The 21788-nt window shown below is 40.6% G+C and overlaps 3 protein-coding genes across 4 annotated transcripts; 1 reads left to right on the top strand and 2 right to left on the bottom strand.

Annotated features, from left to right (window-relative positions):
* Positions 1-3517: 3517 nt before the first annotated feature.
* Positions 3518-7764, bottom strand: LOC117251726 (B- and T-lymphocyte attenuator). Of its 2 annotated transcripts, XM_033618244.2 has the most exons (7): positions 7631-7764; positions 5701-6039; positions 5571-5609; positions 5453-5482; positions 5239-5364; positions 5099-5139; positions 3518-4296 (listed from the first exon to the last, which is right to left on the bottom strand). In XM_033618244.2, exons 1-7 carry the CDS (start codon positions 7722-7724, stop codon positions 4006-4008), a joined length of 960 nt encoding a protein of 319 aa, XP_033474135.2. In that variant the 5' UTR covers positions 7725-7764; the 3' UTR covers positions 3518-4005. The 2 variants fall into 2 exon arrangements, with proteins under 2 accessions (XP_033474135.2, XP_078030671.1); XM_078174545.1 differs by lacking the exon at positions 5453-5482.
* A 3808-nt stretch (positions 7765-11572) lies between these two features.
* LOC117251169 (uncharacterized) lies at positions 11573-15154 on the top strand. The gene is made up of 4 exons (XM_033617189.2): positions 11573-11718; positions 12387-12406; positions 12501-12541; positions 12895-15154. The coding sequence occupies exons 1-4, from the start codon at positions 11699-11701 to the stop codon at positions 13084-13086; spliced, it is 273 nt and encodes a 90-aa protein (XP_033473080.1). The 5' UTR covers positions 11573-11698; the 3' UTR covers positions 13087-15154.
* Positions 15155-16676: 1522 nt separating this feature from the next.
* LOC117251082 (cell surface glycoprotein CD200 receptor 1) lies at positions 16677-21519 on the bottom strand. Its single transcript, XM_033617062.2, has 7 exons — positions 21189-21519; positions 19989-20045; positions 18924-19232; positions 17835-18092; positions 17583-17682; positions 17444-17486; positions 16677-17347 (listed from the first exon to the last, which is right to left on the bottom strand). Exons 1-7 carry the CDS (start codon positions 21256-21258, stop codon positions 17258-17260), a joined length of 927 nt encoding a protein of 308 aa, XP_033472953.1. The 5' UTR covers positions 21259-21519; the 3' UTR covers positions 16677-17257.
* Positions 21520-21788: the final 269 nt, after the last annotated feature.

Below are 21788 nucleotides of genomic sequence, written 5' to 3'. Positions count from 1 at the left end.
TTCAAATTTGGCCTTCAACTACACACTTGTAAAGTTTTGTGACTGCATCTTGCACAGTTGTGACACTATCGCATTGAAAAATCTGTCCACAAACAGACATCTAAACACTCAACAAAGAACTCAAAACCACTTCTCTAACAGTTTCTGCTAAAATACGTGTCTCCAGGACCACTTTTTGCCATGATGACATGAACGCTGACTCAGAAGGTGAAAACAGACACTACCAGCCCAGCTGTGAAAGCTGGTAGCAAACCACATGTAGTACTCGTGATTACCATCTTAAAAGGTTGCAGTGCTAAACACTGTGACCACACACTCACTTAAATCACACCTGCTTGTTTGTTTGTGTTGTTCCGTGGTATGTGTGTGCCTGCATGTGTTAGATGTGAAATTCCAGTTAAAGTGTTTGAAATATGTTTCCTTCTGATGTAACACTTAAACCCCATTCGTTCCCCTGAGCTTCTCATGGCTTTTACAGCTGGGTGAGTGTGAGGAAAAAAGTGTTAGTACATGTAAGGCTATGGTGAGGTGTTGAAACGGGGGCTCAGTGGCTTTGTAAATTACAAGATTGCTTAAACACGAGTGATACATTTATAAAAATTATTCCGTTGCTTGGTGTTGCAGGTTAAATCTACTGTATCTGTAAGCAAAACCACAAAACCATGATAATCTAAATATAATGTTAAAGCTACGGATGTCATTTAACTTCATGTTCAGGAATATTTACTTGGTAAAATTAAAGCTGTCATTCCATCTGACTCATAAAAGCCCAGCAGATTTATCTTTACGTCTTTTTAATAATCCTCCAGATACAGAATCTGTATTTTTTAGGGAGATTTTGGGGTAAGATCACAAGCATTCAGCACTCCTCTGCACCTTGTCAGATGGTTTCTAAGTCACACTGCTGCAGAGTCCACACACTCTCAGAGTGACCTCAGGCTTGATCTAATCAGGCCTGTCTCAAACGCTGCCTTTGCACAAGCCTCCACGCTCTCCATCTCACTGCTGCCTGAACCGGGGCTTTGTCCACCAGAGAAAAAACACAATTACGGATGTGTGCGTGTGTGTGTGTGTGTGTAAGAGAGAGAAAGAGACAGAGAGACTAGAGGAGCAGGACTTGTGTGTGGGCTGTAACTACCAGACACCGTTGCTGAGATGAAAAATTTCCACTCAGAGACAGAAAAGAAGTTCACAGAGTCATTTCACACAGCGCTCAGGACTACAGCAAGAGACTATATTTCACCTTTTCACCTTCCTCTCCTGAGTGTGCATTCCAGTGAGTAGGCCTGTACTGTAATAAATACACAGCAAATGCCAAGTCACATTATTCAGGAGCATTTCATGACATTTTCCACATGCCATTTCTCAGTGAAAGGACCTTCTGTGAGCATCTGTTAATGGATTTACAGCCCAGGGAACACTCTGCTCCACTGGACATCATCTAAAGAAAACCGAATTATCAGTCTCTGTCAGTATGATTCACTGTATGTATTCAGCATGATGGACAGTGAGTGATTTGTGGTTTTAGGGGTTAAATAAGGTGAGCAACTATGTCGTCTGAGTCGACTGAGAATGACACTTATTGGCCAGTTAGTTGTAACAAGTGGTGAACCAGGTGAGAGCGGACTCAAACGGACAACTCTAGAGACAGTTTGGGTAAAGTAACAAAGTCTTTATTGGTCAAAAGGTAGGTTCGTTACACAGAAGGACAATCAGTAGAGGCAAATAAATCCAATAGGGATGAGGCAGAGGAAGACTCAACAGGCTAAATCTAAAAAACCAAGGACAGGGCACAGAGAAACAAAAAGTTGGAATGCTAGACACACAAGTAGCTAAGATGAACTGGCATTGAGAGAAAACAAGACACACACTAAATGAGGGGAGGGATAACGAGACGCAGGTGAGACAGACAATCAGACACAGGTGAAGTCAGCAAAAGGGAGGAAGTGAAGTGATCTGAAAGGAGAGATGTGAGTTTCAAAGTAAAACAGGAAACAACATGAATGAATGAAATAAGAAACATTACCTAATAAACTTGAGCTGAGACATAAGCAATATAATCAATCACTTAAAATGTAAATGTGCAGCTTTGTTTTCCAGCAATACCCAAATATAAGTAGTTTCACCACTTTCACCATGATTGATAAATCATGGAATAAAGCTGTTTCATATTTCATAATTTTAGCTATTCTTGCTAGAGACCAGCCTGGGAGTGGCTTTATTTAGTTTTTATATTAATAAATAATGTGCTCAGTGACAGTGGATGAAGTCCTTCTGTGCTATTTGTAACAATGGTAACTTCAAAGTTAATTTTGATCAGGCAAACAAGTGTATTGAGCCTATTATAGTATATATTAAATAAGCCTTTCTGAGAATTGAATTGTGCATTTGCTGATGGTTCCCAACACAAGGAGACCTTACATGAGGTCACAAGGTAAATCTGAAAGGGTCACAATGTGATTATGAGAAGACCCAGAGACCGTCTTGCACAATACAGCCATCCACGGCTTAAAATGACTGTGGGCCAGGGGTGTAAAGTCGGGGGACAATGGCCCCATCCATTCTTCATACCCCCCAACCCTTGCTCGGACCACAGCCATCCTCGAACTTGGCTTTCATTTTGAACTCTGTCCACAGACACACAAACAGACTTAGTACCTTGCAGAATACTCAGAACTGCTTCTGTGGTATTTTCCACTACTATAGGTGTCGCTTGGACCACATGTTGCCATGATGACACACACACAGTCTAACAAAGTAAAGAAAATACCAGCCAGCGCAACATTGTTTTTTTTTTTTACTTTTTGGTAAATGTTGCTTTTTCTGGTGAAACACTGGATATTTTCACCTCTTTTTGCCTCTTAAAATCCCTAAAATTAAACAGTCTGAGAGATAAAACGACTCTTTAACTGACTCACAACTCACAGTAAGGGTGTAACTTGTGATGCTGGCTCGCAATTAGATTTGTTTTAAGGGGTCACAAGCCACAGAAGTCAGGGACCATGAGCCAATGGTTTACTGTTATATAATTTTCTTTAATAAAATCTCTTCTTTGCTCAAGCCTGTCTTCTCTTTGTTTCTGTTAACACAGACGATCAGCACTCCTCTGTCTTGTATATAATTCGCTTTGTGTTATCACATCAGGATAAGACCACTGCTCAACTTATCTGAGTATGTAAACCATATGTGGTTGAGCAGCGGTGGGACATCTGCAACAACAAATGACGTCAAGAAATCGTTCTATCTCCTTCTTTGACTTCCTGCTCATTGAAATCAAACCACACTGGTGTGGTCGACAGACTACTGTGTTTCCACTGAGGGCTACATGTGGGAAATAAAATGTGTGAGATAAAGTACCAGAGTTGTAAATAAGGTAGTGTTCTTCCACACAGAATTATAGGATGAGCTGGCCAACTTATTATGTCTTTAAAATATTCAAATAATCATCTCAACATCATCATCATCTCAAGAACAAAATGTTTCCACAGTCACAGACCAGCCAAGGATTATAATGGAATGCAATTTATTTCATTTTATTTATATTAAGACATAGTCACCTCCCAAACTTCAGTCTTTAAACTACTAAATCAGACAAAAGAATGTACAATAGGTATTCAGTGTGTCTGCATATGACAAATCTACTTATCTACAGTCTTTTCTTAAACAATCCACTAAAGCTATGACGAAGAAATGCCTTCTGAGTAAATGAAACGACTGGGGGGAAATAAACAACTGAAATATAACTACAGCTTTTAACAAAGAGCATCAAGGCCTAGAACAAAATGAAAAGTGAGACATTAAGGTTGAACTGCTTTTGGTCTCATCTGGTTAATTAAAGCTGACTGTACTGCGCATCTGCGTGACCACAAGCCTCCTCCGTTCACCTTTTCAGCATTGTGGTCAATTGCTTAGCTTCTTCGTCTGTTCCATGACACCATCACATACTTGTGTGCATTTTTCCATCTATGTTTTCATCTGCATGTGTCTGTGACAAATCCAAAATGTTCAGGAAACATTGATGGTAGCATATTCTGCCTTTTTATTTTGTTTAGTCGCAGCATGGTGTTCTCTAGCAGTTCTCCCAAGCTGTCGGTGGTTGACGATAGCATACACTGCACTGTCTGACACTTGACTGCCGTCTGCTGTGTTTCCAAGACCATGCTGGATCCCTGTGGTCATTTGGGGAGGTTGTAATGGTGGTCTTTCCTCAGTGCGTGGAGAGTAGGTGTCACACAGGACAAGAGATAACGGAGCATTCCCTTTAGGAAGGTCGGGTATCACATGAGTGGCCATTTCCTATGACATCAAAACACCAGAACAAGGTTAAATAAGACCATATAATACTCATGCTTGACAACATTATGACTCTTGAACAAAGGAATTAAATGGTTAAAGGAATAGTTTGACATTTTGAGAACATTTCTTGCCAAGAGTAAATGAAGATTGACACCACCCTCATGTCTGTGAACTAAATATGCAGCTAAAATTCAGCCGTTGGTTAGCTTAGCTTAGCACAAAATCAGGAAACAGGCCTCGCTTGCCTGTGTGTGGCCTAACAGTAGAGTGCTTATTGAATAAAATGAATGATTTGTTGAAGTATATCCAGCAGAAGCACCACCACACCTCTCCCAACTTATCTCTGCTAGCATTTCAGCTAACATTAGCTAGCCAATTTCCTGCATTGGTTTTGTCTGCACCAGTTTGTGCATTAATGTCTTTTCTTTCATCAAAATCAAATCCTCTGCTACTTTCATGTTTTTATCGGCTTTTAACACAAATGCACATGTTCTCAGTGTTAATGGGGACGTGTCCCCTATGTCCCCCTGAAATCTATACCTATGGCTAGCCCAGTGACCCCCCGTTACGTTCCCTCTGATTGGTTATGACTTCGTGCTCGACCTGAAAGACATGACGACATAATTTTTTGGCATGTGAACCTCACGCTGGGGACACTTGGGCGAGCATAAAGCGTACCTTACTTTAGAGATGCTAAGCAAAGCTAACTGACTGCTGCCTGTAACTTCATATTTAGCATAAGGGATGAGAGTGGCATCAAACTTCTCATCTAACTCAGCAAGAAAGAAATTGCATGATTTACCTGCGATACTTGTCTCTTTGTGAGGTTGTACGTTCCAATTCCTGTGAAGGCGACATTGAAATATGTTGCTTTGTTATGTGGTAAGATGTAGAAATCTTGTTGCAGTAATTTGGACTGTGAATGCATATTAATGTTCTTACGTTTCCAGCTATAAAAACTCAGGAAGGTTAACACTGTCAGTGTGAGAACCACAAGAGCTATGCAAACACAGATGTAGAAGTAGGGCAGCCAGGGTGCACTCTCATGTCCAGCACCGCTTAGTTTATCTACAAAAGTGGAAGAAATAGATCAGTATTAGTGTAGTCTGTATTCAGTAAAATATGTGTGTATAATTCAACAAATAAAGGTTCTTACCCGCATTGTTTTTAGCCAAATGGCTTAAACCTGTAGATTAATAGAAAATATATACAATTAAAACTTGAAACTGTGTCCATTAAAATGTGTGTATAGTTTAATGAGTAAAGGGTCTTACCTGCATTATTGTCAGAGTATTCAGTCCCCTGGTTTAAGTCTATAAAGTTACAGAAAACACTTCAAATTAACTCCTGAAATGAACCATCTTATATCTACATTTTGGCACTGAGGGAGCAAAAACTGCCTACCTGAAACCGAGACATTGATAGCGTGACTGATCTCTTCATATTTGGGTCCTCTTAAATAGCATCTGTACAGGCCATCATCACGAATGGAAATCCGTGTGAAAGTCAAATATGAGATCAGTTCATCCTTACCGTGTACATCCGTCTGTCTTATTTCTACATTCTCTGTGGGATTATTGATCTGTTTGCATTCGTATGTGTCGAGCAGTTTACACCAGGTGACTCTTGGTGATTCTCCACAGTGTTTGACAGGACAGCTGATTGTCACATTTTGTTGTGGGCCAGTTTTCCATGTCGCACCTTGCTGGACCATAAGCTTAACTTCACATGACAGAGGAGAGCCTAAAAATTACAATTGAAAAAAAAAAATGTTAATAATTTATGGAATTAATACAAGATAACAGAAAAGTAACTTTCACTACTCAATGTGATGTCATCCCCACTTGACATATTTTCTCCGCTTGGGCAGAAGCCCCAGGCGTCACTAAAATGACCCTGAGGGCAGCCTTTTGCGTGCATCTTGGCAGGGTTGGCAGTAAGACTGGGTTGCCGGTTAGGTTTTAGGCAGCAAAACTACTTGGTTAGGGGCGGCACGGTGGTGTGGTGGTTAGCACTGTCGCCTCACAGCAAGAGGGTTGCTGGTTCAATCCCAGGTGTGGGAGCCCTTCTGTGCATGTTCTCCCTGTGTCAGCGTGGGTTCTCTCCAGCCCCCCCGCGACCCTCAAGAGGATGAAGCGGTTAGAAGATGGATGGATGGAAATACTTGGTTAGGGTTAGCAAAAGGTTGCAGATGTCGCTTCAAAACCCTTCACCTTGAATGGTACAAACGTGGGAAAGACAACGGTGTCACAAAAGAACACCAGGCTTTACATGGCACCAATGCCTAAGCAATGTTGATGTTTGTTAGTTTCAGGACACTTGTCTGCTGGGTCAGTCTGGTGTTTGAGTGGACTTTTACTCTCTTTAAACCAATGGTTCCCAAATGCTGGGTCATTCTGAATGGAACGCAAGTGACTCACAAAGATGTCAAGTTTGTAAAAAAACAATTAATTTCTATGTGCAGTGAATTTCCGGCACATAATTTATATTTTGAGGTGTCATTTCCCGCCGTAGAGTGAGTAAATAATGGACAGCTACTTGACAAAGACAGTAAAGTAGCTCGACGACATCGCCGATCTCAAGTATGACGCTGAATGTGTAAACTGTGTGGACCTTGAACTAATGACTGAGGAGAAATCTGCACTCCGTTGCTAGACCAGTTGGGAACCACTGCTTTAAACTACCTCTGTTGCCCTGTACATCTAATAATGATTCAGATGGGTTTACGTAAGAAGTAAGGGAAAGCCTGTTTTGTCTCACACAGATGCTAAACGAAGCCCAGGCAACGTTATAGTGAGGCTGGGGTTACCGCACAAGCAGCACATTTTGACAACCTGGAAGTACAACCAAGCTGCGATGCTACAGTAAATTCTGACAAATACGTCTAGCTACAGTATAACATTATTCCTTTAATGCAAGAAATACAGTCACATTTTCAAAATACATCAAAGAGATTTTTTAAACTATGCCATTTATGATTGAAAAAAAACCATATAACATCAATAATTTAATCGCAATATCATCACTGCTGCTCCATTTTCACTGTTTTTCCTATCTTGTTCTTGTCATGTATTTGTTAGTTCCTCTGAAGCACAGTCTACCTCCTTATTCCTTAACCTCTTGTCTTCTAGCTTGGACTTACATAGCCGGAAGATACTAAATACTCAATGTGTTTACACCACACATATATTAAATAATTACACTGAAATTTATGAACTGTAATCAAAAGTGTAAATGTTTTCTCTTGTCCACTTAATAGCTATAATCGATTTAAAATGTTCCACCGTGCTCCCTTTAAAGTCATGTGACAGGATAAAAGGGTGTTTAGACTTACCTTGACCTCTTCCGTTAATGCAGACAAATGTAAAAAAGCAGAATATCAGCAGAGAGGTGTGCATTAATCTATCCATCACGCTTGATGTGTTCATCACCTGAGACCTGAGAGAGATTATCTAAAACTCTAGTTACCGCTTGGGCTCTTTTCACTTGTGACAAGCTCACCACTTCCTGTCCTCCCACACATATTATAAGACCAGCCTGCATGTGTGAATTTCAGTGTCATGACATAACAGCTGTTAATGTGCACACCTGAAAACTGCATATTATGTGTTATTTTGCCATTTAATTCTCCAATTGCAGAAACACTTGTTAAATCAGATTCAGTCATCCTCAATGCAAAAAACTGAGACGCAAAGTTATCTAGGTTATTGAGTGGGCATGTCACTTCTTGTCAAGGAGCTGGGCATTGTATGCACAGATTCATCATCTCAACCAACAACAGGTTGTTTGAAAGTGGCTCAGGAGCCCGACAGGAAGTTGCAGATATCCTGCTTTCAAAGTCAGACTGAGGCCTTGAACGAAAAACCTGACTATACATGAATTGCTTGGGTGTGGATGACTGGTGGTTATGGATGTCCTGCAACATGTTTTTGATGATACAGTACTTTGCAAAGGTGTTTTTTTTTTTATTTCTTGTTTGCAACCAGCAGATGGTGTAAGAAGACACATAACATTTCTTTACTGATGTTCTTGTTCAGTTGTGTGTGAATCACCCGGACTGCTGCAACAGTGCCCTCCAGTGTGTAACGTAGTGTCGTCTACTGCACATAAAGACATGGTTGCGTCAGGCATTTGTGAGTATACAGTGTAAGTTATATTAAAATCTACCTTATCTCTACCATCTGATATTTGACAGCTGAAATAATTCATGATGAACATTCAGTGAATCATTCTCATTCTGTGTTGCTTTTTGTAGACTTACTGAAACTGATTTTACTGCATTTTGCATATGACAAAAATATCTCTGAGTGATCATTACAGCCACGAAGGTCTATTACTCAAAACAAAGACGCAGCATGTAAAGTAAACTGGACTTTCCACCGAAAAAAAAAGGTTTGTGACTTCCTCATTTTTCTCATCAAGAAAAATTTGCACAATCATGCAAATGAGACAATACAGCAACAAGAGCAAACAGGGTCAGCTGGCCTCACCTAGACTGTGTTACCCTCCTGTGATATGCAGCAATGCACATAGTTTCAGTTTATGATTCATAGCTAAGACTGAAAGAAACTACATTTGAGCTTACACTCCTCAGCTAGCAGTTTTTATTAAGACAATGTCCTCTGTGAAAACTGCTGCATGTGTAGGTTGTGTGTCTGCACATGTTTTCTTTTTCAAAATTCAGATAAGCTGACTTGTCTTTATTTCAGTTTTTCAATTCTGGTCCCTGTATGACCAAAGTGAAAGCTGTATCCGCATACTCAGTGTGAAGTCAAACACGTTCTTGGTGGGTGTCGGTCCCTTGTCATCGATCCTGTTTGTGATTTTCACGGACAAGATCTGGATCAGCCGGGGGGGAGAAAGGGGTCCAATTTGGAGAACTCAGAATTGCCTCTCTGCTTTTTGCAGATGATGTGGTTCTGTTGGTTTCACCACACCATGACCTCCAGCATACACTGGAACGGTTTGCAGCCAAGCGTGAGGCAGTTAGGATGAGAGTCAGCACCTCCAAATCTGAGACCATGGTTCTCTGCCAGAAACCGGTGGATTGTTCTGTCCGGGTTGGGAGAGAGTTGCTGCCTCAAGCGAGGGAGTTCAAATATCTTGCGGTCTCTTTCATGAGTGAGGATAGAATGGAGCATGAGATGGATCGGCGGTTTGGGGCGGTGTCTGCAGTGATGCAGGCACTGCATCGGTCTGTAGTGGTGAGGAGTGAGCTGAGCTGGAAGGCGAAGCTTTTGATTTACTGGTCCATCTATGTCCCAACCCTCACCTATGGTCATGAGCTCTGGATAGTGACCGAAAGAAGGAGATTGCAGATACAAGCGGCCAAAATGAGTTTCCTCAGAAGGGTGGCTGGGATCAGCCTTAGAAATAGGGTAAATGGCTCTACTGCTGTTTCGGGCATGTCCCACTGGTATGAGGCCCCAGGGCAGACCCAAAACACGCTGGAGGGACTATATATCTCATCTGGCCTGGGAACACCTTGGGGTCCCCCAGGAGGAGCTGGAAAGCGTTGCTGGAAAGAGGGACGTCTGGGGTGCTTCACTTGGCCTGCTGCCCCCGCGACCCGGCTCCGGATAAGCAGATGAAAATGGATGGATGGATGGATGGATGGATGGATGAATGGATTAATGGATGGATGGATGGACAAAATTTAGTGCACGGAATAAAACTGAACTCATTTAAAAGTAATACATAAATAATAAAGGAGGGGATAAAATATCATCCGTACTTTAAACACACACACATACTGCACACAAATGTATGCACACATACGCACACATATGCCAACATATGCCATGAACATAAGATAACCTAAAGTATTTGCACATAAAATAAATAAATGAATAAAGTTATTGCACATGATGTAGATATAAATATTAAATGTTACTGGCTGTGTGATTTCACTGCAGTAGTAATTCAGTGTAGTTCAGTGTAGTAATGGCTTTGAGGTAAGACAGTTCAGCAGTCTGCTGGTGTGTGTCTTGTCCGATAACATCTGCCTGGGCAGAAGGTCAAACAGATGGTGGGCAGGGTGAGATGAGTCCTTCAGGATGTTTGTTGTTTTCTGGAGGCAGCGGGAGGTGACAGTGCCTTCCAGGACAGGTTTGTGTATGTTTGTTATTTTCTGTGCAGCTTTTATCACTGCAGGGCCTTCTTGTCAGCTGCAGAGCTGCTACCGTACAACACCAGGATGCCATAAGTCAGGACACTTTCCACAGAGCAATGATAGAAGGACAGCAGCAGAGGTTCCACCTCGAATCAAGCCATTTCTCTTCCTCAAAAACCTGCAGACAGTCACCCACGCTCTCATCTCCTCACGCTTAAACTACTGTAACTCTCTGTATATTGGTATCAGTCAGTCCTTTCTGTCCCGCCTCCAGCTGGCTCAGAACGCTGCTGCCAGGCCTCTCACAGATACCCGGAGGAGAGACCATATCACAACTGTTTCAGCCTCTCTCCACTGGCTGCTTGTAAAGTTCAGAATTGACTTTAAAGGTTCTCCTGTTTGTGTACAAAGCCCTTAATGGTCTGGCCCCATCCTACATCACAGACCCTCTAACCCTCTATTCTACCTCCAGGTCCCTCAGGTCAGCTGACCTGGGGCTCCTGGCTGTCCCACACTCCAGACTTAAGGTCAGGGGTGATCATATTATTGTTGTGTCTGCCCCCAAGCTGTGGAACAGCATCCACCTCCCAATCAGATCTGCCCCCACCACTGACTCATTTAAGTCCATGCTCAAAACCTACTTTTATTAATTAGTGTTTGAATGCCCCTGATGTGGCTTTCCATGACACGTGCCTGTGTGTTGTGTCTCTAAATGTGTGAGCTATGTTCCTGACAGCTATGTTGCTTCTCATGTATGTGTTCAGCACTTTATTCCTTTTATACAGCACTTTGGTCAATGCAAGTTGTTTAAATGTACTTTATAAATAAATTTGAGTTCAGCTGACATTGTTGTTGAGAGGTTGTGACAGGTTGAGTGTCCTGAGAGCTCTCAGGAAGTGTAATCACCGCTGTGCCATCCTGATCAGACAGTTCGTGTTGTGTGTCCATGTGAGGTCCCCTACAACCTTAGTGTATGCTTGTGTGTGCATCTGTGTGTGTGCGTGAGCATGCACGAGTGTGTGGTGTTAGAGACAACTGTGAACAGGAAATCAAAATGGCACACCAAAGGGCTGTTGTATACACACACACACACACACACACCCTCTCTCTGTCTCTCTCTCTCTCTCTCTCTCTCTCTTGCTCTCTCTCTGGCCTGTGTGCAGAGAGATCAGTGAGATCAGCGTCTACCACAGTGTCATCTACAGCTGAGGGTTGCGACAGCGACCAAACACTGCTACCTGCCACCTGCTGACAGCTACAGTGTGTACTTCCAGACTCTGTGGGCACATCATGGGTAACTGCACTTCAGGGTGAGTAATGATCCTTAGATGCACATACTGTAGGAGCAGGTTGTAATTAATGCTTTTCTGAAAGTGCTTCTTATACAAAAATATTTAAAACAAGAGTGATTAAATTAGAAAAAAACACTGGCAAGACCATTTTAAAAAGTAACGCTAGCGTTGGAATGACACAATGCCGCAGTCTGGTGCTGTGTCAGGCAGCTTCTGCATTTGTTCAGCAAGGAAATAATGGGCACCAGAGAAGAACAGACTAAGTTTCAGCGTGTTTCATGTGTTTGTTACAACATGGCGTGAGATGCTGACCTAGAAGCATGTGAAATTCCATATGTTCCAAGCGCTGTTAGTCACTGACATAGACGGTTGGTCACAGACAGATGTGGGTTGCATATGTAAAGTGTTTCCTGTTTCAGCACATGCTGTCTTGTGTTGAGCTGTCAAGGAAACACTACTGTGTGGTAAAACCTACACCTCTGAGGAGCTGTTGCGGAAATTGTTTGATGTTTGACATGAAACTGTGCGAAAATAAGTTATTACCTGTAAAGCTGATTCAAAAAGTTAAATTAATGTTTTCAGTCGTGTTATTTATCACACACTAATGGGTTTTATTCTTCTGTTTAATGCTCTGGATGTCTGTGTCCTTATTGTGGTCTCATCATACTAACCTGATCTAATGTCAGGACAAAGAAGAAAGGGAAAGGTAAAACTATCTTTTAATGTTATTTATAGTATTCAGTGTGTATTCATTTTGGACAGTTTTGCTGCATGTCATACATTTGCATTTTCTGTTTCAGGGGATTTCACACCAGGTGGAAAAAGCAACACAGATAACAAGGTAAACTTTCCCACATCAATGTTGAGTCTATTTTTGTTCAGCATAAATCTTCATAGTTATCAGCTCCAGCTTTTCATGAGACATGGGTGTGCTCCTGTGCTTTCATGATAGCCTTGTCAGAGGTGATGCCTCGTTAGATTTGCATACTGGGTGAACATTAATGTGAGGCCCCTGTTGTAAAAGAAACTGTGAGGCTGTTTGTTTCATCCGCAGGAAGTCAAAACCACTAACCACATTTAAAAAAAAAAAAAAAAAGAACCTGCCGGTTGCAGGAGCACTGTATGAAAAAGAACAATAAATAATGTGCAACATAAGTTCAGGAATCTCACTCTGTGTGTGTTATCTCCTGACAGCCTAACGAGGATGTCACGTATGCCTCTATTGACCACAGCACCGCCAAAGGATCACCTAGAGCCAGAGCTACCACTGATGATGATTGTGACTATGCAACAGTTAACCTACCAGCAGCGGCACTCCAACCTGAAACTGTGTCCAAGTGCTCGTCTACAGAGGAGAACACAGATGATTATGTTCTCATGGGGTGAACAGAAACTAGGAAATCTTAATTCAGGTTATTGCATGATGCAGGACTCGGGAATGTGACTGTTAGTCAAATCTTGATCTTCAAACTTGAAGAAACTGTGACAAAATGAAACAAAAAAAACATCCACAGTAGCTGGTTGCGGAAACAAGAAGCCCCCAAGATGTTTCGCTCCACTTTTGATGTAACCCCCACCCTGAACATAACTGTGGTGTTCCTTCCTGAAGAAGAATAACCCGCATCACGTTTGACGTCTGTACAGAAGAAACTCAACCTCAGGTGGAGGATCTGTGGCTCTTCAGTCTGATATGAAACGCCATGACATTAGAACATTATCCAGAATCAGTTAGTCAGAGGAAAATGAACCTGGTGTTTGGCTTGACGAATATTTGCCAATCATAAGAACAGCAACCAAACTGTCAAATCCAACAGCATCATATACACCAAATTAGTTACACCATGACGTGAATGACAACATTTTAAAGCCACTATGTGACCAACTTTTATATTATTACTTTTTACACCAAGAATAATAATGAGGAGCTGATTCCTGGCAATAAACTTGTGATGCACACACGTGACGCTGCAGCTTTTGGGCCTTCTTCAAGATCAGCAGGTTGATCTTGCTTGTTGATCTTGAAGATGGACGAAACGTCACACTTCACATAAAACAAAAGATATGCATATGGAGCCAGAGTGTACGACACTTGTTTTCTACAATCAAACTTCTATATTACAGCATCTTTTTTAAATAAATCTGATTGCATACACGTTAGTTTGCAGGAAAAATTAGCCAACACAATTAGTGTAGCCAGTGTGTACTACAAATAGATTTCTAAATTGTCGTTATGGTAACACAATACTTGGAAGTAAATGAAACTGAACTTTACCAAATTCATACTACAGGCTCTACACAGTATGTAGAACGTGCACACTAGGAAAATGGCAAACTAAAGTCAACTCAAAGCCTGCAGAGTTCTTTCTATTTTTGAATGTGCTATTGATGGGTCCTACTCTCTGATAATGTGTTGCACAGAGGAAATTAAGCTCACTGCTGAGAAACAGAAAGGAAATTGTGGGCAGTCTTGAAACAGCTAAAAATAAAAATAAGTAATAAATCTTAAGAAAAGTATTTTTGCTTTCTCTCTGAGAGGTTATTTCGGCTAACTAGCTCTCCAAAGTCACAGTTTAATTGGCATTTGATGTTGCATGCATTATAGTATGAAATGGTGAAGTATACTTCCTTGTCTAGAAGTAATATCAATTTTGGACAGAGCTTTGGTGTTTGGGCTTGAACTTTTTTTGCCATTAATGCAAGAGGTTTTGTCAGTTTTCTCCAAAACAGTGAGCCCACCAGCTTCTGACAAAGCAATGTTAGTTTCAACATGTCACTATGTGTTAAATGTTCGTTACATGTTTTTTAATGTATGATTTTGTTTGTAGAAAATTTGCTCTCCAAAATGAGTGTGTTACTTTCAGCATTCAAGGGCTGTCTGTGCTACAAAAGTGGTGGAACTGTTTTTCCACCCTGAGAGGAAAAAGCAGCTATGACACCCTGTTAACAGAAAGAAACACTGACTTTGTAGTCAGGATGGCTAATGCGAGCACGCCTGCTGTCACTCTATGACTCGACGGCAGATAATCTTTATCTGTTTTTGTTGAAACCTTTAACCAAAGTTTCAGTTGCAGAAACCCCACATTAATCAGCCTCAACCACCCTTTACTAACAACGCTCATATGCCCACATGTCATCCGATCAATGTTGGAAGAATATAATGTTTATGGCCTCAACTCAAACCTTCATCTGCTTCCTGGAGTTCCTCATTTTGCAATACCGCTCCTGAGAACTACTGCACACCACCCAAATATACTACAAATACATATTTAAGGCTTGAGAATTTATATTTTTCATGTTTTGTATGTGCATATATGTTTGTGTCTATGCCTGTTCTACCTACAGGGTTATTTATATGTTTGAGTGGATGTTAAATGATAGGGCGGTGTAATTTACTGTAAGCGCCTTTGTTTCATTGTGGCTTTACTGATCTTTTATACTGATTAAACCTTACCACTTTAGTCAGTTGTTCTGTGAAATTAATCAGCTACATTGCAACAAAGTATTTGCAAGATGTCATGGCAATAATCTGTTTTGAGATCAAACTGTCAGTGAGGTTCTTGGCCACATTTCAGAGAAAAAATCATGTTGATGTGTTCGCCAGAAGTGGACAAGTGACAGACTAAGACAGGCAAAGTGTGTCATGTCCTGTGGTTATCTGTCAGTTTCCTTTTTTCTGTTGCACTTAATAATCAGTGTGAGGGTAGAAGGCAGATTATAGTTGTTGCACCTTATGGTTTAATAGCAGAAGTCAACAGAAAGTCTAAACCCTGCATGTTTATTAGCAGGCTGTGGGTTTTCTTCTCAATCATTAATACTGGAGGCACATTAGGAGGGCATCTCTTTAGATTAGGAGAGGAGCCTGAAAAGTTATCAGTGCCAGAATTAAATTAACATTGGCTGAATAAATCTGTTCAAGTACTGAACTTTATAAATAAAAAAATGTAAGCTCCCTGAGGCCCCTCTCACCCCTTAAAGGTGCTAAATGGTTTAGTCCAACCCTGCAAGAGAATCTAAACACAGCTAAAGCTGGGTGAGAGACTGCTTATGCTAATACTGTGCTTGAGCACCAACATACATGTTTTTTCCAAAGAAAGGAAAATAGGAGTTCCAAAAAAGAAAAGAAAATAACTTTGTAAAAATAAATTAATAAAATAATATTAAATTAAATTAAATTAAATTAAATTAAATTAAATTAAATTAAATTAAATTAAATTACATTTTGGGGAGCCCACTAAGACTGCTTATCTATAGGGCCCAGGATTTTTATCTTGACACAATTAAAAGCGTTTCCACTGTAAACTGCAGAAAAGGCACAACAGTGGCACTCCAAATTTACATGAATGCAGAGATTATTAGCACTATTAAGAAATTAAAATGAACTGTGATACAGTGCATGATCATGATGATGTCCACCAGTAGATGGCAGAACAGTCCACTTTTTCCAGTTTCCACTTCCTAACAGTTTCTTTAGAAATGGGTTTACACTCATAATGAAAGTATTGCACCAAATTCAGAGACTTTTTTTTTTTTTTTTTCGGATGGCCCCGGCTAATAATCATTAATCGCAAAAGTGAAAATGTTGGGGGAGGGGGACATTTTCAGTATTTAGAACATGTGCATTTGTCAACCCCAATAAAAACATTAAGATAGCAGAGGACTTTTGACAAAATTACAGACATTTACAACCCCCAAAAACCTCCATTTCATAAATGCCCCACCCAGTGTTGATCAGTCGGGTGACAGAAAGTGTAAGTTCCTGCATGTCTATAAAGGGTGTAAAAGTCATCTTGACATGTAATCTTTTTAGATATTAACCACAGTGGAAAACAGTGTGGCTGTGTGTGACATTTTAACTGCAGCACTTGTTATCAGCACTGTAAAATTCAACCTGATGAAAACAACACCCTTGTTTACTTGTTCTTTTGCACTATTTTTAGTGTTCTTCTTAATTTTGCTGAGCTACATGGAGAGCAATGTGTTCAGATGTGTGTTTAATACACTCAGTCACACACTTCTGCATTGAGACATGAATATTTTACATAATATTGTCCACATTATCTTGAGGCAGTTTTACACATGGGACTTTTACTGGGTTGACTTCAGCAAGAATCCATTAAACAGTGAGCATCTCTTTACAGTTTATCTAGAAATATGTGTTATAATAATATTAATGATAGCAATAATCATACAATTGCAGCACATCAAAAGTTCTGTAGTCTTGGAGTGTTGTGCCTGGCTGAAGGCGGTGTTCGTTCCAGTCCAGCAATCATTGTATCTGTAGTCATTATTAAAGTTCTCCATGACACCCACACAGGGAGTAGTGGGCTGCAGTGCTGTGCACTGGAGCCAGTGTGTGCAATCAGGTACATCCCCTGTTCCATCAGGCGAGAGTTTTGCTCAGGCAGAATTAAACTGAGAGGCTTCCCTCTTATCGGAAGTCTTTCATCTCATTCCCCTCTGTCTTTACTATTTCACCACTTCTCAGTTTCACAGCCCTCGCACTTTCTCACAGAGACATGTGCATTTAAGAGTGTGCATGTGATGCATGTGCAGGATTTTATGTGAACAAATCTGCAGAGGAGTTATAGATAGAGTTCACACGTTGAACATAGCTGGCGTAGGGCTCCACTTCCTCCACATCTTCTGTCTGTAAAACAGCAGAGAGGTGTCATGAACAGAGCTTAAAGAAGTTCAGTAAAACATGCAAAAGTGTCAACTGCAGACTGACAGGAAGAATACCCACCGGTGGAGGTTTGGATGGTGAGGTTACGGACTTCTTGCATCGCCTGGCGAAAAATGGACACACAAACCAGCTCAGTGATTCAACAAAAAAATGCTTGCATGTCACTGAAATTCATTTAGCAACACATGAAAATGCTTACCTCAATAATATTAGTTTCTGATGTATAAAAAATAGAACTCCTGCCAACAACACGATAATCACCACACCACCAATGATGAACAGCCGAGGCACATAACCTGCTGTGAGAGAGTGAAGACGTTTTGTAACAATCTGTTTTACATAAATACAGCACATGAGTTTGCAAAGTCATAACTGCCACTAAAATGTAAAATACTTAGTCAGTGTTCATCAAAATACATAAAATGACTTATCCACTTTGCAAAAGCCTGACCTTTTGGGAGTTTTATACTCCTTTTCTCTTCCCAGTACTGGTGCCTGACAACACAGCTCAGGTTTTCTGTGTCCATTCCTTCAGGAAGCTCAAGGCGACTTTCCACTGTTAAAAATCCATGTGAGTTAGTTTCCACAGACGATGAGTTTCCTGCATGACTCCAGCTGATGTTGGCAGCAGGTTTTCCTCCTGCAGCTCTGCACACTGCCACCATCTTGTTGTCCTTATGCTCCAACCACATTGATATAGTAGGAGGGACTGAGCCAGGGAGGAGAAAACAGGAGAAACGAGACTCATCAAATACTTCAGCTTGCTGTAATTCAACCAGACTACACACAAAGGTATACCTTATATACCAACACTGAGGGGACACACATGAAACATGGGTTGGGGGTGTTCTCCTTCAGAAAATTTTGAACATCAAACACTTCATTCTCTGCAATCTGGTTAATTCTTATGCACCAATTTGAGCCTTTTTTTGCCTTTCCTTGTGATATCAGTGAATTTGATTCTGCAAAATATAAGTCATGTTTTTATTAGGCGAAACAAATGCTCATGTTACAAATAAAGAAGACGCCACATCACCTGCTCCCCCCAAATCAATGCCTATGCACCAAAACTTGCTGTTTTACTAATTTTTGTGAGTGTGATTTGAGTGTGAACTGACCCTTTAAAGGTCCAGCATGTAGGATTTAGTGGCATAAAATGAGGTCACTGATTGAAACTTCACCCATGTGCCCAGCGTGTAGGATGGTGGCCGATGCAAAAATCCAAAACTGCAAAACTGCAAATGGCCTTATCGAGAGCTAACCTTTAATTTGTCCATTCTGGGCTACTGTACAACAACATGGCAGACTCTGTGGAAGAGGCCCTGCTCCATATGTAGGCTCATTCAAAGGTAACAAAACACAATGGTACTTATTTCAGGTGTTATGCAGGTGCATACACTAATGAAAGTATAATTATGAATGCCATATACCATGTTTGTCCATATGCCCCTAAATTATACACACTAGACCTTTAAGAAGTAAACTTTATCAATCACATGTTTTTTTAAATCATCTAATATTGTGAGGAGAAAAGTCCTACCTGTGATATTCACGTGCATCATATAAACGTCGACTCCTCCATTGTAAACTGACTCACACCTGTAGTCCCCCACGTCATCATTTGAGAAGTTTGGGATATGCAGGTATGACTGACCTCTGGATGTGTTTTGGAGTGACTTGCCATCATTGCAGTAGTCGCTTGTGTCTCCAGGGGTAAAGGCTATTCTACATATTTTATTCTTATTTTTCAGTGTTAAAGTCCAGGTGACAAATATCGTCTCATTCCATGTCTTATTGCTGCATGTCAGGTTAGCTTCGCTCCCCAGGTTGAAAGTTAAGTGTCTGACCACTGAAAAAAAAGGATGCAAGAAAGAATAATTGCATTATTTACACATGCATAAATTGTGCTTAATAAATGATTTGGGGTTATTCTGTTATAAAACAATTAACACATTACACACATCCTAATATAGCCTAAATAAATACAACATACATACACGTGCAAAAAGGAAAAAAAATTCTACATGCGGCAAAAAATAAAACAAAACAAACTATAAATAGCATGTAACACAGATGCTTTCAGCATGAAGCATTACACAGGATACAAACAGTTAAAATACATCATATAGTTGCTTTATGTTTATAACTGACAATAAAATATGCCTGTCTGGAAACCTTCTTAGCAAATATTTTAAGTAAAACACTTGATAGCTATCAGTCTAAGATGACAAAAATCAAGTTTCATGTGAAGTAACATGACTAAGACTAACAAAATACAGTTATCCATTTAATCCAATTCTGTAATCACTTTTTCAAAGTGGGCAAACACTTAATAGAGCCTCTTAATATATTACCAAAATAAATTAAAGTAGAATGACTACACCGTTATTCATCATAAATAACTCGTTTCAAAGCACTTTTTCAATGATTGTAGTTCATTTCAACTAAAAAAAGAGCTTTAAAATCAGGAAATGAGCAATACAAATGTTCATCATCGTGTTCAACTTCCTGCGCCTTCACTCGTCCTACTTAATAGTCATAGTCTTATTTGATATTTTACTCATACTGCAAAATAGCTGAAGAGAAAAAGGGGAAAAGAGTTTACCAAAACCTTTAGGATAAGAAGCGCTGGTGTTCACAGAGGTGAAGTTTTGATTAGGTCCTGAGAGAGATGGAGGTGGATGTTAGAAACAAGTTAGTAAAATTTGTTCAGTCAGAAAGCAGCAGTTAGTGATTTATTCTGAAGTGTACAATCAGTGGAGCAACAATCAGAGTGGTTAATCTGTTATTCATTTTTAGTTTAGTTTAGTTAGTTAGTTGATTAGGGTGTGAAGCGATACAGTTAAAACCATGATATGACCAACTGCAGCGGGGCTAAATCACACACGTGGCAGAAACGGCACTTTATTTCTATTTATCCAACTTCTATTGTGTTTCAATGTGTCCTGTCCAGATGTGATATGATATTTTAATGCACCCTTTTAATGGTAGATTTTGCACATGCATACCAAAGACAAATGCATGCGTTACTCTCATAATCTCCCCTGTTTCCCTGACTGCACTGTAAGACACCCACTGACATTAGCCCTGCTACTACAAAGATATTAATCAGAAAATTTAGTCCTCACTGGCTCTCACTGCTGAGTGTTATGGGGGTCTGAGACTTGTTTACTTTTGACAGATGTAAGCAAATGACAGTGCATGGGGTGGGATGACAAAACCACAGACCCAGAAAAGAAGCGTCTGCTGCTTCACCCTCCAGAGACCACACAGTGGAGAAAAGCTGCATCATAGTGTGTGCCCTGTTCTGAAATCATGGTTTCCACTGAGGAGGCAAGAGGCACCATGCTGCTTGTTCATTCAGAAAATATGGGGCAACATTTTCATACGTGTGTTGTGGAAGGTTTTCCTCCCCCTGTCAGTATCTGTATTACCCCACCCTCGGGCTTGTTCTTTCCACTGACTGTCTGCACTGTGAGTCACAGCGCAGATAATTTAGCAGAAATCTCAGTGTCAAACCAATTTACAGTATACTACTAATCCAGGTATTACTGACATGTCACAGGTTACAGTACAGCTGCATGATTTTTGAGTTCTATTGAAGTGTACAATATTTTCACACAGCATATCTACATAAATTATAAAGTCCCACAAAAGATGCAGTTTAAAACAATGTTTAGTGTCTGTGGAGACAACTCCTTACGAGGTCATCGTTTTGTGCTCCTCTAAAAAGCCATGTCTGTGTCTTAAAGCTGTCTCTAACAAAGACTGTGAAGATGCAAGTAGAATGTATTAATGTTCAAACCTTGATCCATGCTCCATACTTCAGACAACAAGAGGATACTAGCGGCATAAATCCACATCATGTCCCTCATCTCCTGCTGTCCTCAGGCTGCTCTTTAAACTGGCAAGCACAGCACCTCTCACACCAGTAAAAACACATCAAGCCTTTAACCTAATCCTTCCTCCTGAACTACAGCAACATCAAACTGGGCAATTTCACTTTCTCTATTGTAGCCCAAAGACGCTGAGGGTTTGAGCAGAGCAGGTTCACCAGCCCATCCAGACAGAGTGAACATCCCTTGCACCCCTCATGATAAAGAAACATGAAGGACATGTGACTAACTAATCCCTCCCTCCTTCTGTCTCTTCCCCCCTCTCTCCAAACCGCTTTCCACTCAAACACCTGCCTTCTTCTCTCACACAGGATGACGTCTGACAAGCAAAGACACCAGTTTCCTTTCTTGATAAGTCACATGATCATCCTCTTTCAAGGCAGTTTGTGTGAACACTCCAAGTTAGACAACAGCTAGACACGGTCACTTGAATTTGTACTGTACCATACATCAAATCCAACACAGCTTTGACTGCCTTACATATGAAGGCCTTGTTGCCTGGGCTACAC

Source organism: Epinephelus lanceolatus, chromosome 14 (genome assembly GCF_041903045.1).
Source record: "Epinephelus lanceolatus isolate andai-2023 chromosome 14, ASM4190304v1, whole genome shotgun sequence".
In the NCBI taxonomy this organism is placed as follows: Eukaryota; Metazoa; Chordata; class Actinopteri; order Perciformes; family Serranidae; genus Epinephelus; species Epinephelus lanceolatus.
The sequence above is the reverse complement of the archived record's forward strand: the minus strand, read 5'-3'. Positions and strand labels throughout refer to the sequence as shown.